This window comes from Narcine bancroftii, chromosome 9 (genome assembly GCF_036971445.1).
Source record: "Narcine bancroftii isolate sNarBan1 chromosome 9, sNarBan1.hap1, whole genome shotgun sequence".
Taxonomy (NCBI): Eukaryota; Metazoa; Chordata; class Chondrichthyes; order Torpediniformes; family Narcinidae; genus Narcine; species Narcine bancroftii.
In genome coordinates this window covers 53379151-53397503 of record NC_091477.1, presented here as the reverse complement: position 1 = coordinate 53397503, position 18353 = coordinate 53379151, and the positions used below count along the sequence as shown (strand labels likewise).

Sequence of the window (18353 nt, the reverse complement as noted above, 5' to 3'; positions counted from 1 at the left end):
ACAGCCAAAGTTTTGAATTAGTTTGACATCACTTCTCTGATTTTTTTCACTTATTATCTTGTCGAAATTCTCTCTGGTGCTTAACTTCGGAACTTTGTGCTGTTATTACTTATTACAGAAGCCCAATAACCTGAATACACCTGAGATTGTCTGATCCCGGAAGCTAAGCAGGTTTAGGCCTGGTCACTACTTGGAAGGGAGATGCCTAGGAACACCAAGGGCTGTAGGTTTCTGTGAGGGGCGCTGGACAAATTGGTGACTCTCTGTCTGCTTTGCGGTAGACATAAGTTAAAGAATTTCATGTATGTTTATTCTAAATGTAGTTTTATGTGACAATTATGTAACTTTTAAGTTTATTTATATATTTATATTCCAGGAAATTTAGTGCCAGGAATTCTCTATTCCCTTTCATAAAATTGTGCACTATCCAGCAAGTGAACTCAGATATAAGTACAGCAAGTAGAAAACAATACAGAGGGCAGAGTGATAGAGCGAGAGAGATCAGTTGGAACTGAGCAAGGGAAACATCATTTCATGAATATGAGATTTATTCAGGAGTCTGACTGCAACAGGAAGGAAAGTATCCTCAAATCTCGTTGGGGTCCATTTTATGAATCTTCCCAATTGGAGGAGGGAGAAGAGAGGTGGCTGGGGTGAAATGAATTCTTCAAATGTTGGCTGCTTTTCTAAGGCAGCGGGACAGAGTTGATGTCAGGGAGGGAGGTTTGTGTGATGCATTCTGCAGGAATACTTACAAAGGCCCATCTGGAGAAATGGTTGAGGAATGTAGGGACGAGCCAAATTTTCTCAGGCTTCAGATGAAGTTGAGGCTGGTCCACTTTCATGGCTAGAGTGTCGATTATGGAAAGTTCATGACTTTGCTCAATGTGTTGGCCATTGCTCTGTTTTCATTCATAACTTTAGTTCACAAAAATATATCGATCTCAAATATAACATTAAGTGGTCTGGAAAAGTGCTGTACAAAGCTATTTCAAACTTCTACCATGCTCTTTGTCCAAAGCTACAGCTCCTGAAGATAGAATCTCCAACAACTGAAGATAGTTTTAATCTATTCATCAGGTCCTCCTTGAACATCTTGACTAAATCACCCTTTAATTTTCTAAATACTGAACAAAACTGCCCAACTTCGTGTCTCCTTATAATGTAACCTTTGTTGTCCTGAAGTCCTTCTTAAGTATGGTGCCAAAACTCCTAAGATTCGATCTGTGGTTATGTCAATCCAGTGTAACTTCACCTTTGTTGATCTAAGCACATGGATGGAAAATGTAATAGTGCCAGGAACATATCTGTGCCTCTTTGATTTGTTAATGATTCTAAATTCATTAATTTCTTTTAAATTCTACATGTTCTAGCTTTTTAACTACCAATGAATTAGTTCCAAATTATACGACTTCACATTTGATGACGGTGAAATCCATTTGCCAGAACTCAGTATAATCATTTAATCTATTGATGCCATCTTGATGTACACACTTTCCATGCTGCCTACATTTATCACTGACAAATTTGGATGTGACTTTAAAGCCCTGCCATCTGTAATAAGTTTCAGTGCATCTATACATTGGACATGTCTCTGACAATACACTCTTGATATCAAAATACCATATAATTTGTAATGAGATCAGCATAAAGCAGGGCAGAAGAAATTCTAATGGGGTCAGGGTTGGAGGGGGATAGGTGTTAAAATGGAATAATCAGACGAGCCGATGGTGAAAAAAAGTGAATTTCTTGAAAGAGCTTTTTTGAATAACCGGCGGGATCATCCAAGATTGAGTTTGCCAAGTGGATTCCTGTCCAGCCACAGGTCCTATTTATCAACTCACACCTTAACCAGAGATAGGGGATGAAAAGGATGTAGATGATATCATTTCAAAGGATTTAAATCTAAATCTTACAGAATTCCCCTGATTCACCAATCAACCACTCTCCTGATGAAAATATACGTCATAACTCCACTATTAAGAAAGGTGAGAAAAGCCAACCAACATTTTTTTTTAAACAGCTCAACTTTTATAATCAAGAAATGACTGGACCCTGTAGTTAAGGAAGGAGTACCGAACATCTAGAATGTTTGCAGCTATTGATTCAGAAGCATTAGCTCATATTTCTCATACAAATGTTCAGAAAGCATCTGAAGAAACCCTCATAAGAACTATTAATTAACAATATTAATAAGTATCCTGAATAGTTTATCAATATAGACCTTCGTGGGACATGATTGGTTATGCATTGCTTGTTAGCAAACCTTCCAATCATCTCAGCTCACCATCACAAGCTGCTCGGCTAATTTTCTAAAATGTAAATACTTCGCATTTAATTCCATTGACTTCCATTGTTATTAATAGTTCTTATGAGGGGTTCTTTAAATGCTTTCTGGTGTAGAAGGCCAAACTGAAGTCGATTAAGAGCAGCTGTATATATGAATTGCTGTTTTCAAGGTGATCCAGAGCTAAGTGGAGAGCCAGTGACATTGCATCTGCTGCGGAGCAATTGTGACGAGAGGTGAATTCCATCGGGTCCTAATCTTTGCTTAGGTATTTGTTAATTCTGACCATGACCAGCCTCTCAAAGCATTTAATCACAGTAGAAATTAGCGTTACTGGGCGCTAGCCCATTGGGCACTGCAAGTCTATGCCAGTGTTTAGGTTAGACATGAGCCCCCTCCATCTCACCCATCAGAACTTCAAGTTAAGGTGGGATATAATTAATGGGCCATTATCCTGACAAGATTTAGGAGTCAAGGCATAAATAAAACACTTTTGCAAGGCCCAAACATTGGAGAGGAACATTCTTAATGGGTAAGCAAGGCTCTTGATCAATAGGAAATATGAAGTGCACAAAGCCCAAAAGAGGTAAACTGTAACATTTGTGTTTGCTGCTTTGCTCCTTTCACTCACTGTGTTACATCCCCATGCACCACTCCTCTGAACTGCTATGATGCTTTTATCATCTATTAATAACTGAACAGTCAAAATATTCTAGAATTGCAGCAGGGAACAGTGTTAGTTTAATAACTTGGGTATGGAGATTAATTTCATCACTAGTTGAGATACTATTTAGTAATGCAAATCATTTAGATGCACACAAGGGTACATCTAGTGCTGTCTTCACCTCCTGCCTATCTTAACATCAACATCTATCTGTGTTCATTGAGGATTTTTCTTTACCTGAGTGTTTCAAACAATTCTATGACCAGTATAATGAGACCAATTTTCATGCACTGATTACCATTGCTTCTTAAGATATTTTAGCAAATTGCTTTTGACTCCATGCACCGAAAGACAATTCACAGACATTTTTTTGGCAAGCTGAAATAGTTCTTAATAATAACAAAGTTTAACATGGGCAGGTAATTCTCTTCTTGAAAAATTCTGCTTTATTTTTCCCTTTTTATTCCCCCTCTCCCCATGGTATTTAGTTTTCTCGATTAAAAAACTCTGTTCCCTAAAGAAATTTTACTTTTAATGAATTCCAACATTATACCTTGGCGAATAGCAAGAAACAATAGAAATCTGAATAGAATAACAACACCCCATGCAAAGACCTCATCATCGTGGCCTAAAACCTTTGTCAAATCATTGTATTCATCATATATGGGATGCAATTCAGATAAAATCTTATTGAGACCATAGCAAAGAAAATCAACCAATAGGACACTGTGAGCAAACAATGGGCTTCAGGAGGAGCTCAATAGGCCAAGCAGCCTCAATGGGCAGAAATGGTCAGTCAACATTTCAGGTCGCAACCCTTTATCGCGGCGGTTCTCAACCTTTTTCTTTCCACTCACACACCACTTTAAGTAATCCCTATGCCATCAGTGCTCTGAGATTAGTAAGGGATTACTTACAGTGGTACGTGGGTGAAAACGACTGTTTTAATCGTACCTAATTGACTTGTTATGTGCACAGTTTCATAACTCCAAAGGAAATGAACCAATGACAATTTTTTGCAAGTGAAATATTTGGGTCTAGAGCAGTGATTCTCAACCTTCCCTTCCCACTCACATCCCACCTTCAGCAATCCCTTCCTAATCAAAGAGCACTGATGGCGTAGGGATTATTGAAAGTGGGATGTGAGTGGAAAGAAAACAGTTGAGAAACCAGTGAGATAGTGTTTTGCCAGTTCCAGAGCAGACAGAGCTGGAGAGGAAACCCTGAGTGTCAGATAGAGATGAATGGTGATGTCCTGCTGAATAGCCCCTCCTTGTGGTGCCTGGTCTGGTAACATTAGGGAAGAAAAAGCAATCAAACGCTTCAAATGAATAGTTCAGGATTTTCTTTTTTCAAAGCTCTCCTAACTTTGGAGGGGTAAGCTGCAACATGCAGGATGGTATCTGTGACAATAACATTGTGCTGCTTTGATTTGTGCAGCTGCCTATTTATTATGAGCAAGTGGAAAGGGCTAAACACGGCTTCATTAATATAACGTCCTTCAGAGGTGCACAGTCATGAGTAACGAATTAGCATTGTGCAATCTTTTATCAAGCCATGTTTCTTCAACTAGATATGGCATATATATCTACATCTTTTGTTTGTTACACACACTGAACAGATCCTTGCTGATCAGTTCTTTTTGAAAGGTCAAAGTTATCATCAATGAGATCATTTCATTTGAAACTTTTTAATGATTGTTGTCCACGATCATAGAAGCATTTTCGAAGATGTTTTTGAACCTGATACAGGTTCATTAATATCAATAGAAATGTATCTCATTAGCACAAGACACTCACTGGGAGGAGTTATTGAGTTTGACAGGGTTAGAGAACATCATTATAAATCCAGTCACCCACACAGCACGTTGGCAGGGAGCAGTTACTGAGCCGAAACTGATTGAGCTGCATTAAGAGAGAGAGGACTAGAACTTCAATTGGATGATGCTTTTCTTATGCTAGTATTGGGTGATTTGCGCAGAGGGAAATAGGCACATTGTGTCACTTCAGAAATTGGACAACCCACTTCCTGGAGTAACTTCTCCTTGCGATTTCTGCATCTGTCATGTAGAAAGTGATGATGTCCCTCGCTCAGTGATTTTTGTTTTTGGAGAATTTGTGAATATTAGACCAAGTTGCCTTGTGAGCACATGGAAGACTGCAGATGCTCGAGGAACTCAAAGGATTGGGCAGCATCAGTAACAGAGAAAGAACAGTCAGAACTTCCTACAAGGTCTAGCCCCATGTGTCTTGGGAATACCTTGTCTTACCACCCGGTACTGGATGGGAACACGTGCAAGGTAAGTCCCTTATTCACATCGATCCTTTACCTCTGCATATCACCACACATTTCCCATTGAAACTTTGGACCAGGTCTCTTTGCCAACCAGTACACAATTCAAGGAGGAAAAGTGCACTGCTTTGGGTTGCAGGCTCAACTGCTATTTGCCAAGTGAGAAGGACAATTGAAATGTCTATTTATCCCCTGCTACATTTACCAGTGACCATTTACAACAGTGGGGTTAAGAAATGGCTGGAGGTGTGTGATGTTTGCTGCCCTCCAGTTCCTGCAGACCTTGATTCTGAATCTGTCCTGTAAAGTCCAATTATGCCACAAGGTTTAATTCCAGTTAATTCATGGAGTTTCAGCCTGGTACTTCTGAAACACAGGTTATTGGCAGATGGGTACAGGGGCGTGACTGAGCTGAGGATTGGGATACAGTGGGACCCTATCACACTGATAATCATTTGCATGTTAAAGGGTATTTTTGGACAATTTGCATCTATTTTAAAAGTCCGTTCCAGACATGGGCAAATGGATCCGTGTTCTTTAAAAGTAATTGAGCAAAAGTTTTTATCATTAACTTGATAAGAATTTACAGAGAATTACAAAATATATCCAAACCCTGTCTTATTGTGACTGATGTAATGCAGCAGATCATGTCATAACCCAGTCAATGTAAAATGAATTTGCCTAAATGTGTTTATTCTGAGTAATGTTAACTTCCTTCCATAAGGTCGCGGACACCATTCTAGCATTACAAAGCATGAAAAGCAGGACATGTTATTCACTGCAAATGAAGATTTAGGAAGGGGGCTGTCCACGACTGCTGTGATGGTTGTAGACTTGGGCATGTCCTTCGAACCTGCGCAATGAATTTTTTTAGATGGAGTGTAGTGTGCACACTACTGGCCTCACCCTTTATACCCAGGGTTTATCTGCCATGGCTATCATGCTGGGATGGTGACAGACAGTTCCTCGGGTCGTAGGTGTTACGTTGGAGGGTCCTTCTCATAGATGGATGACCTGGTGAGGCTAACAAGCCCCATCTTCCCAGGTTTGAAACCAGAGCATTCCTTCTCTTAGGCTGGTTGCCAACCAAAGCTTAATGAGCCCAGCCAGTTACACCACCAGACAATCGTAGGAAACTCAGTAAAAATGGAGGACACCAATGAGAAGGTGTTTCTAAGGATGCAGTAACGTAGGATAGGCCATTTGCAGTCACCTCCTGCCCGGCAGGCCAGACAGCGGCCACGCGGCGATCACTACATCGAGAAAAGAAGGCGATGTATTACACGAGCACTTTCCTTGGGTGACCGGATCATCAGGCCCAGACCTCACTTGCCCCCTCCCCCCCTGTTATTACCACCTGACCAATCCACTTTCAGTGATGGGTGGGGTCAGAACAATTTCTCAGTTTATTCGCTGCTCTCCAATGCTTATTTTGAGGAATTGCCATGGTCACAGGCTGGATCGTTCAAAACTCTGCAAATCTCCAACACCTCGTTGTGATTGACAGTAGGGAACTCTTCAACTGATGGGAGGAAGAGGCTCCTCAAGAATGCTGAATCCCATGATGGAGCCCTTGCATGAGTTTTATATACTTGCGAAAGCATTTGAAGCGATATTCGCTTGAAATGTCAAGTGAATTATGTATCTTGCCTACTCGCTGATTCCCCGCCATCACAGAAGCCAACTCCATGTGTAAGCAATTAGTAGCTGAGACCACTGGATACAGAAATGGTTGCAGGTCCAGTATTGCTGAAGACCTGTGCTACAGAACTAGTCAAGTTACCTCAGGACAGTTACATAATTGGCATCTAGCCAACCAAGTGGAAGTTTGCCCCAGTATGTCCTGTTCAGAAAAATCCAGGACCATTCCAACCCAGTAATGTGCCATCCAATTAGCAACCTCCCAATCAATGGCAAAGTGATGGTAGGTGCCATCAACAGTACTATGACGACTATAGACCATGGATCATAGGAGGATAATTAGTACATTCATCCTACAGTGTCAGCTGATATAATTTTCTCTGAACCCCATTTCTTACTTTCCCATAATTTGACACCCTTACTAATCAAGAATCTATCGACTTCCTCTTTAATCCTACCCAGTGACATGGCCTCCAGAACTCTCTGTGGCAATGAATGGCATAGATTCACCACCTTCTGGCTGAAAATATTTCTCCTTACCTTTGTTCTAAATGGATATCTGTTTATCCTGAGGGTAAGTCCTCTGATCCTTGACTTTCTGGCTACTGGAATATCTTCTCCATGTCCACTCTCTCCAGCCTTTTTGATTTCCAATAGGTTTTAATGAGATTTCCCCCTCAACCCACTGCCATCCTTCTAAATTCCAGTACAAGTCCAGAACCATCAAATGCCACTCACATGAAACCACGCATCCCCAGGATCATTTTTTTTTGTCAACCTCCTCTGGACCTTCTCCAATTCAAGCACATCCTTCCTTAAATATGGGGCCCAAAACTACTCCAAATGTGATCTGACCAATGCCTGAAAATACCTCAGATTATGTCCTTCACCAATAACATGTTTATAGGACCACCACTTAGACATTGACAGGATTACTCTGGCTTGGCCTCATTTTGCCTTGCTCCTAATGTGGCAAGGGCCAAATCCACGAGAAGTGTCTACAGTGACATCAAGGCCATATGAGACATCAAGGAGGTTGTAAAACTGGATTTTATAAGGATCGAGGGAGAAGCTTTCCTTTTGCTGGAGTTCCACGTAAAAATCTGCTAGAGAGACGTGCTAGAGAAAGTCAGCAGGTCGGACAGCATCCATAGGAAGTAAAAGGTAGCCAGCATTTCTCACTTGACCCTTTTATTTTACTCATAGCAGGAATGTTTGTTGCCATTTACTTCCTATGAATGCTACATGTCCTGCTCAGTTTCTCCAGCATGCAGATGTTTCATCTTTTACATAGCTTGCACGCTGATTGTTGGAGGCCAATCATCCCAACTCAAAGGATATCACAGCAAGAGTTCTTCAGGCCAGTGTCCTGGGCCAGCTTTATCATTAACCTTCCTTCAAAAATTAAGTCAAAGCGGGGATCTCCACAGATGATGCACCATGTTCAATCCCATTTGAAACAACTCAGCAAATGGATTGAACGGAACCTTGTCCACATTTCAGGCATTGGTTTGATAACTGCAAGTGGTAGCCATGTTTTACAATGCCAAGGAATGATCATCTCCATCAAGGAAGATCCTAACCAACTTCAATATCATTCCAAGTGCCAGGCTGCCCATTTATCATCCTTTGGGGAAAAGTGTGTTGAGAGTGTGGCAAAGAAAGCAGCAATTCCTGACATGAATACCAACTGGATTAGTCACAAAAGTGTCATTATTACAAAAACAGTTTGGAGACTGGTATCCTGTAGCACATCATTGCCCCTGAAAGCTTTGAATCCTTTTCAACATCTGCCAGAGATAAACCAGGAGGGTGTTGATGTATCCCCTTCCAGCCTGAAAGTGTACAGATCTCCAAAGACTGAAAACTCCATGCCATTCAAGGCAGAACAGTTCACTGGTTGACATCCCATCCAATAATGTAACTCTCCCTCCACAGGCATTGGGCCATAGCTGCAAAGCACAAAATTCTCAGCAGCAACTTGCTTTTCTGCCAGCTCCTCTGACACCAGGTCAGCAAATGTGCGGGACCTGCCAACCCCTCCAAGGCGACATCGCTGCTTCTTTACTTTTCCGTGTAAAGGCGATTGAAATCCCAATCAAAACACCATTCCTTCTCCCACCAATGTTTGGCATCATGGGCAATAGGGAATGGGCACTCTCCACTTTTTCCACTTTCTTACATTGTCCCTGTTCTGATTTTTGTCATAGATATCAAATCTTTTTCAGTATTGTCAGCTGATCCAAGAGACTGATATGTTGACCTGCATAAGTCCCATTCTCCTGTGCTATAACCATAGGAAGACCAGAGAGGAGAGAGAGAAAGCAAAGAGTTCAGGATATATGAATGTTTCACTGGCTGGCAATCGTTTTCATATTGGCTTGCCTGTAAATTGTCCGTTCACTGAACCGGTTAAGGAAGGCGTTTTTGCTGTTTACGCTGGGCCACCAGGAATCCACTGGGAGAGGGTGCCTATCCTCCAACGGTGAAGTGCGAGTGATGCATCCGCTAATTATGATCTTGTATTTAAATAAAATTAATCATCCCCAATTATAATATAATTAATCTTTATGTACAGCACAGTACGAGCCCTTCAGCCCATGTTGTTGTGCTGACCTATATAAACCTTTATAAATTTATAAAAGACCATGGGAAAGTGGTATAAAACACATAGCTGTACGTTTTATAAAGACTGGGAAAGTCGAAGATGAAATCCACGCATCAAGCAATGACGGGCCTGCCCTCCCAGAATTCTGTGCAGCAGAGAAACCCCTCCATGACTGCTCCACGTGTTCTTCGTGCATACAGCCCTCACTCTGCCGCGCAAAATTATAGGAGGGCAAGTCTGCCATCGCTCGATGTGTGTATTTCATCCCCAACTTACCATGGTCTTTATAAATTGTGCGACTATGTGTCTTATTGCCACTACCGCATTCACACAGTCCTTTATAAATTATTTTATACTGTGGTGTACATAATGCTTCATTATATTATAATTAGGTATGATTAATTTTGTTTAAATCCAAGATCATAATGCATTGATCAGGATTTATTACAAGGTTTATACCTTTTTAATCTTTTGTTTTCTTTGCATTCCTGCACTCCCACAAAAATGTCATCAACACGTCACTACTTTGTCTCTGGATAGTCCATGACCCTTTCACACTGGGCTAATCGGCACGCAGGAATCTGATGACCCTGGGTATGATACACCCTACCTAGGCAGTCCCCACTGATGTGATTTGACACCAGTGTGTGACAATTTAGGATCTTTAACCAATAGACTGGCCGCCAATTACTAGGACAAGGTACGGTGGTGAAAGGGGCTAGTGTTGGTGGAGTGCCATAGGATCAGTTCTACTTCACAATGCACATTCATGATATGGAGGAGAGGAACAGTCATTGCATATCTCAGTTTGTTGTTGATGCTAAATTGAGTGGACAAGCAAATTGCGATGAGGACACAGAATCTGCAGAATAAATTTAGAAAGGTTAAGTGACTGGGCAAGGAGCTGGCAGATGAAGTACAACGCTGATAAATGCAGTTAGAAGGAAATACATTGAATCAGATGACTGTTTAAATGGCAGAACGTCACAGCATGAGATATGGGAGAGGTTGTATATGAATTGCTAAAGGTTAGTTTGTAGATGCAGAAGGTATTCAAGAAGGCAGGTGGGATGCTGAGCTTCTTTGTTAAATTAATTGAATTAAAGAGTGGGGAGGTTTTGAAGCAATGCATAGAGTATTGGTGAGGCCACATCTGGAGTACTGCGTGCAGTTCTGGACTCCAGGGTGGCTGTTGAGGGAGTGGTGTGGTGATGGGGGTGCAGGGGTGGGGGGTGGGTGGGAATGCAGAATTGCTTAGACCACTGGAATGTGGCTGAGATGGCATTGAGGAACATAGATAGGGAAACAATGGCACACCATTCCCCATGGCAGAGTGTCTTAAGTAGATTTCAGATAAGGTTACAAAAATCTCTGAGGAATGGTAAAGGTGAAGGTTCTAGTGTTGTCATGTAATACTACATTTAGAACGTACATGAAATTTGCCACTTTGTTCAGCGCTCCCTCACAGAAACCTACTGCACCTGGTGTTCTTAGGCGGTCTCCCCTCCCAAGGACTGACCAGGCTTGAGCCAGCTTAGCTTGGAGACAGAAACACATCGAGACAGGATCTGGATAAGTGCTTGATCTATCAAGGCAGAGAAGGCTGGAGATCAAGTGCTGGTAATTTGCTAGGTCTAAGGTTGGTGGCATGGACATTGGGGCCAAAGGGTCTGTTTCTTTGAGTATGACTCGATGGTCTTCGGAAATTCAGGTCAGACCCACCTGAGTTACAGGTGAGAGCATGACACCTAAGAAGCTGTGATGAGAATATTACAAAAGCGTGAACATTTCTTAAAGGTGAAAATACAACATGCTGCTTTACTCACTCTCTTCCCCATTTGCACTGATTTCTGCTTCAAGCTCATTCTGTGCTCCAATTCTGTATAGAATCTTCATTTTCTAAACAGCACAGGGAGGGGTTCCAGTGACAAGCTTAGCTAGCCTTCTCTGACCCTGTAACAGTTGCAACCTCTGTATTTTAGAACATTATAGCCCAGTGTAGAATCAGTGTAAACTATGGCCCAACCTGCGCATGTTGCCTACCCATGTTTTGATTGCATTTACCCCATTTCTATCCACAAACCTGTCTAAATGACTCTCAAGCATTACAATTGTATCTGCTTTTCCAGCAGCTCATTCCATAGTCACCCACCCTCAGTGTGGAAAAAGGTGCCCCGCAGGTCCCCTTTAAATCTTTCCCCTCTCTCGTTCAATCTATGCCCTCCACCCTGGAAGAAAGATAATGACTAGTTACATTACAAATGCCCCTCATGATAATACAGACTGCTCTAAATCCACCTGAGCTTCCTACTGAGAAAACTCCCAGCTTATCCAACCTGTAGCTGAACACCAGAACAGCTCTAATTGTTCTCACCAATATCTCATACAGTTGTAATATGACATTCCCACTCAAATGTTCAGATTGTAAATCAGCAAAAGTTTAAACAGGCAATCAATTTTACTTTTGGGTGTTGCTGTGTCACAGCTGTTACGTTCGCTCTCTCAGCGACCCAGTGATCCAGGTTCAGTCCTGATGACTGATGTTGTCTGCATCTTCTCTTTGTGACCATGTTACTTGCCTCCCGGTACTCAAGCCTCCTTCTTCATCCCAAAGCCGTGTGATGGGAATGTGGGGAGAATATAAAATGGAGGCTTATTGTAAATTGGCCCTGGATGTTCAGCACTGCCTCAGTGGGCTGAAGGGTTTGTTTCGTTCCTCGAGGACTCTGACCTAAAGTGCAGAACACACTGCTCTCCTTTCCCGAATTCAAATCCATCACCAATTGCAAGTCCACTTTTCCTGAGAGCATCATTTTGGAGAGAACAACGCAGCGGCCAATTATGACACTCTTCCATCTCATTTATTAATCTGTCATGCATTAAATTGGCTGTCAAAGGGGAGGTAAAGGAAAGGACCATTTTGAAATCAAATGAAGGCTTTTTAAGGATTGTTCATTCCCTGCTGTCACTGGATTTATAGTGCGTAATGAATGACATGTCAGCATTAATGGACAAGAATAAATGACTATGCTAAATCTGAAATTTGCTTTACTTTAACCCTGTCTTTGCCATATTATGAAATGGGAAAAATATCCATGAGTCCTATCAAAAGCTTTGTTAAGTTGCCTACTCATTCCAAAGCCTTCATTATTCTGAGGGAATTTAGAGCCTATGAAAGTAACTTGTTTGGGGTGAAATATTCCATTGCCCATTGCCGTAGTTATACAAGCCTGTGATCTGTGAGCCCTTCTCCTCCAGAGCGCCCGTGTGCACATGGAGAAGCCCAAGAAAAGGATTTCAACTCAAACAGCAGCTTCAATTACATCAATGCATTCCATAGGGCTTTGCAGCCAATGAGAAATAAAGACCATCTGGGTTACAGGTTGGAATCTAATCAAGGGGTTCAGATGAATTTTATGTGCAAAGATGAATACATAGGAGTTTATATTAGTCTGCAGTATAATTGAAAAGTTGAAATGTCAATAAAAAGGCACCTGGGAGTGAGTACAGGCAGGAGCTTAATTGAGTGATTTTCAGGTGTGAAATTTGAGTGGTTTATAACTATCAGAGAGAAAGGCAAATACTGATGCTGTTCAGTGTGGGGCCCTTTTGGTCCTGTGAGAATTTGAACATTACCTGGAGACACCCATCTCAATTTTCCTTGGATTCTGCTTATGCTATTTCAAAGAAGTTGCTGCCATCTTCAAGCCTTGCACTTGTATTCCTCATCTATCTTGGGAGAATTGATGGGAATGTCGGGAGAATAAAAGGGTGTAACTTTTAAATTAATTTGACGGTCAGCACATATACGATGGGCTGAAGGGCTCAAGTTCAAAACGTTGGCTCAGTTTCATTATCATTACTACATAAAGTACACTGCCCTCCAGCATTGTGTTTTTACCCCAATCCAATAGGATCTCTGAGTGTGTTTTCTCAGTGAATAATCACAACAGCTGCTTTTTAAAAAAAAACTCTGGATTGAGAGCACTTAGTCTTCAGCTTTAAACTGGAGTTAAATCTGACAGTAGAGGATGATATAATCGGCTACATACTTCCTGGTAGGAGTTTATTTATGTTGATATTCTTCTAAAATCATGAAAGTTTGGACAAGATCATGGACTATTCAATTTCTGGTCCGAATAGAGAGAGAATGTTTCTCCCAGTTGAAGAGTTTCCTGCTCCTAAATAAGGGATTGGACTGATATGAGGAGAAAGTTCCTCAGAAGGTGTTGGTGAACCTTTGGAATTCACCAGTCCAGAGCTAAGTCATTGTGCTCATTCAAACCAAGCATCGTAGATACCTGAAAAACCAGGGTTATGAAGACAGTACTGGAAAATGGTGCTAATTTTAATGTGCAGACTCGAAGGGATGGATCCTTTATTCCTGCTCCTGCTTCTTATGTTCTAAAAATTACGTTTACGCGGGACACTGCGTTATTGGAAGTCAAGTAATCCTCGATCTCAATGGTGCAGCTGGAAGAGCCAGCTGCCTCGCAGTGCCAGAGATCCAGGTTCGATCCCGTCCTCAGGTCTTGTCTGTGTGGAATTTGCGCATTCTCCAAGTGAGTTTTCACCCACATCTCACAAATGCGACAGTCGAGAAGTTAATGGGCCCCAGATGTGTAGGTGAGTGATTGAGCCCTGGGTCAATTGATGAGAATGTGGTAAGAATAAAGAATGAGGTTAGTGTAGAATCAGTGTGAACTATGTGTCATAGTTGGCATAGACTTGGTAGGCTGAGTGACCTCTTTTCATATTAAATGTTTTTATGACACCACAAGATCCTGGTAATTCAAATGAATAGAGGTTAAATCTTAGGCTGCAAATATGCAACTCTTGGGGATGCCAAAGCAGATATTATCCCCTCTTACTTGTTTCAATGTCAAATGCATGCTCCTCATGTTTCATTCATCTTCCTCAGTTAATGGTTTAATTGGTCTGTTGTGTCAGATGGCTTAAGCACCACTCCAAAAGCTCTTATATAATTTGAGGGTTACTCTCCAGCACAGAACCAAGAGAATGCTTCCCATCTCTTTAGCCATGACCTGTTTGGGAGAGTACAACATATCTCATGGGACTCTTCATAGATTTGAACTCTCCCTCATCCTTATCAGCATTACTCCCACAAGCAGCAAGGCCACAGGCTGAACTAATGATTCTATTCAGTTCAAAATAAAATGAACTGCTGGATAAATAGAGGAAGGCAGCAGGCCCAACGGTATCCGGGGAGCGAACTGCACAGTCAACCTTTCAGGTTAAGACCCTTCATCTGGAATCTGGATTCCATGCAGTCGCTGCTTGGGAGGCCTTGTTGTGGGCAAGCTGGTGCACCTTTGCTGAATTTTGAGTTGTATTTCGACTGGGGAAAAGTGCTTTTACATCACCATACCCCATCCACCCTCCACCACCACCCCCCCCCCCCACCCCCCGAGGTCAATGTCACAAAGCTCACAATGCTGCAGAGGATTTAATCCCTGGCAGCAGCAACTCGGAACTGGATGTGTCAAATTGGCAAGCATGTAGTACTGAGGGGAAAGGTCCATCAAGGATTTACTCTCTAGCAAGTATTTCTTCATCTGCCAAGATGTCAGCTAAGTTCAAGTTTCAGTGTTCACTTCAAACTGTGATGAGAATAAAAATGAACATCAAAGGAAAAGAAAGCCATGTTCTTCACTCAATTTAGTCACATCTTTGTGTCCTCCCTGGCCACAGGAGAGGTACTGGAGAATTGGAGAATGGCAAATGTAGTCCCCTTCTTTAAAAAAAAGGCAGTTGGGAGAATCCTGGGAAATATTGAGCAGTGACTCTGACATCAGTGGTGGGTCAATTATTGGAGAGGAATTCTTAGGGAAAGGATTTATGAGAATTTAGAGAAGCAAAGCCTTCTCGGAGAGAGTCAGCACGGCTTTGTGAGATGCAGGTCATTCCTCATGAGCCTAATAGAGTTTTTTGAGGAAGTGACAAAATAAATTGATGATGATGTATTTGGATTTTAGTAAGGCATTTAACAAGGTACCCCTGGGATATTCATTCAACAAGTCACGAGGGATGAGATCCATGGAATCTTAGCTGTGTTGATTCAGAATTGGCTTGCCTGCCTGGAATGTATTCTGCCTGGAGGTCAGTGACACATGGAGATCTACAGGGGTCTGTTCTGGGACCCCTACTCTTTGTGGTTTTTATTATCCTAGAGCCCACCTCACTGACAAAAGGCAAAGGAGGAAAAACCCAACACCCAACCCCAACCAACCAATTTTCCCCTGCAGCCGCTGCAACCGTGTCTGCCTGTCCCGCATCGGACTTGTAAGCCACAAACGAGCCTGCAGCTGACGTGGACTTTTACCCCCTCCATAAATCTTCGTCCGCGAAGCCAAGCCAAAGAAAGAAAAAAAGAAAAAAAAAGATTAATCAGTAGAGGGATGGCTCAGTGACTTTGCAGACAACACAAAGATTGGGGGTGTTGTCATAGGTTACAATAGGATGCAGAGTTGGGTGGAAAAGTGGCAGATGGAATTCAGTCTGGATAAGCGTGAACTGCTGCATTTTGAAAGGTCAAATTTGGAGGTGGAATATATGGATAATGGCTGGATTCTTCACAGTATGGAAAAACAGAGGTCCTTGGAGTTCAAATCCATAGATCTCTCATGGTGGTTATGGTAGTTAAGAAGGCATATGGCATGCTGACTTTCATTAGTAAATAACATATAACATATAACATAACAATTACAGCATGGAAACAGGCCATTAGGCCCTTCTAGTCCGCACCGAACCAAACACCCCTTTCTAGTCCCACCTCCCTGCACAATGCCCATAACCCTCCATCTTCTTCTCATCCATATACCTGTCCAACCTTTTCTTAAATAATGCAATTGACTCCGCCGCCACTATTTCTCCCGGAAGCTCATTCCACACGGCTACCACTCTCTGAGTAAAGAAGTTCCCCCTCATGTTACCTCTAAACCTCTGCCCCTTAATTCTTAACATGTCCTCTTGTTTTAATCTTTCCTCCTCTTAACGGAAATAGTCTATCCACATCCACTCTGTCTATCCCTTTCATAATCTTAAATACTTCTATCAAATCCCCTCTCAATCTTCTACGCTCCAAAGAATAAAGACCTAATCTGTCCAATCTCTCCCTATACTCTAGATGCTTAAACCCAGGTAACATTCTGGTAAACCTTCTCTGCACTCTCTCCACTCTGTTTATATCCTTCCTATAATTAGGCGACCAGAACTGCACACAGAACTCCAAATTAGGCCGCACCAACGTCTTATACAATCTCAACATCACCTCCGAACTCCTATATTCCATGAAATGATTGATAAAGGCCAGCATACTAAAAGCCTTCTTCACCACCCTATTCACGTGAGTTTCTACCTTCAGGGAACGATGTACCGTTACTCCTAAATCTTTCTGCTCTTCTGTATTCCTCAATGCTCTCCCATTTACCATGTATGTCCTATTCTGATTCTTCTTACCAAAATGAAGCACCTCACACTTATCAGCATTAAATTCCATCTGCCATTTTTCAGCCCACTTTTCTAAGCAGCCCAAATCCCTCTGCAATCCTTGAAAACCTTCTTCATTATCCACTATTCCACCTATCTTAGTATCGTCTGCATATTTACTAATCCAATTCCCCACCCCATCATCTAGATCATTAATGTATATAACGAACAACAATGGGCCCAATACAGATCCTTGAGGCACACCACTGGTCACCGGCCTCCAACCTGACAGACAATTATCCACTACCACTCTCTGGCCTCTCCCTTTCAGCCAATGTTCAATCCATTTGACTATCTCAAAATTTATACCTAAAGACCGCACCTTCCTAACTAACCTTCCATGTGGTACCTTATCGAAGGCCTTACTGAAGTCCATATAGACAACATCCACTGCGCTACCCTCATCCACATTCCTAGTCACCTCTTCAAAAAATTCAATCAGATTGGTCAAACGTGACCTTCCTCCCACAAATCCATGTTGAGTGCTCCTGATCAGACCCTGTCTATCCAGATGTTTATAAGTACTATCTCTAAGAATTTTCTCCATTAATTTACCTACCACAGACGTCAAACTTACAGGCCGATAGTTGCCAGGCTTCCTCCTTGAACCCTTTTTAAATAACGGAACCACATGCGCAATGCGCCAATCCTCCGGCACTATCCCCATATCTAATGACATTTGGAAAATTACCGCCAGAGCCTCTGCTATTTCCTCCTTCACTTCTCTCAATGTCCTGGGGAAGATCCCGTCTGGTCCCGGAGACTTATCCACCTTTATATTCTTCAAAAGCCTTAAAACTACACCTTTTGTAATCTCTATATTCCCCATATTTACCCAATTTGCTTTTTTTATCTCACATCTCCCAATATCCTTCTCCTTAGTGAATACCGAAGAAAAGAAACTGTTCAATATCTCCCCCATTTCTCTAGGCTCCACACACAGTTTTCCGCTCTGATTTTCTAAGGGACCAATTTTGTCTCTAGCTTTCCTCTTACCATTAACATATTTGTAGAACTCTTTTGGATTAGTTTTCACCCTGCTTGCCATAGTTTCCTCGTTCCTTCTTTTAGCTTTCCTAATTCCTCTCTTAAGATTCCTCTTACATTCAATGTATCTTTCAAACATCTCCTTAACTCCATGCTTCTTATATCTAATGTACGCCTCCCTTTTTCTTCGAACCAAGTTTCCAATATCCCTTGAAAACCATGGCTCTCTCAAACATTTTGCCCCTCCTTTTAACCTAACAGGAACATAAAGCTTTTGCACTCTCAAAATCTGATCTTTAAAAGACTTCCATCTCTCTATTACATCCTGCCCATAAAACAAATTGTCCCAATGCACACCCTACAAG

The 18353-nt window shown here is 41.9% G+C and overlaps 1 protein-coding gene across 3 annotated transcripts in view; it reads left to right on the top strand.

Annotated features, from left to right (window-relative positions):
- Positions 1-18353, top strand: part of LOC138743649 (slit homolog 3 protein-like) — a 726007-nt gene that overhangs the window by 324107 nt on the left and 383547 nt on the right. The window contains exons 1-2 of one of the 3 annotated variants that reach the window (XM_069899179.1): positions 3710-3742; positions 5022-5250. The exons of 1 other annotated variant lie outside the window; for it this stretch is intronic. In XM_069899179.1, the coding sequence (XP_069755280.1) occupies positions 5234-5250 (17 nt within the window). In that variant the 5' untranslated portion in view covers positions 3710-3742; positions 5022-5233. Of the gene's footprint in view, positions 1-3709; positions 3743-4811; positions 5251-18353 lie in introns of those variants that run through there. One more of the 3 variants, XM_069899178.1, reaches the window with a different exon arrangement.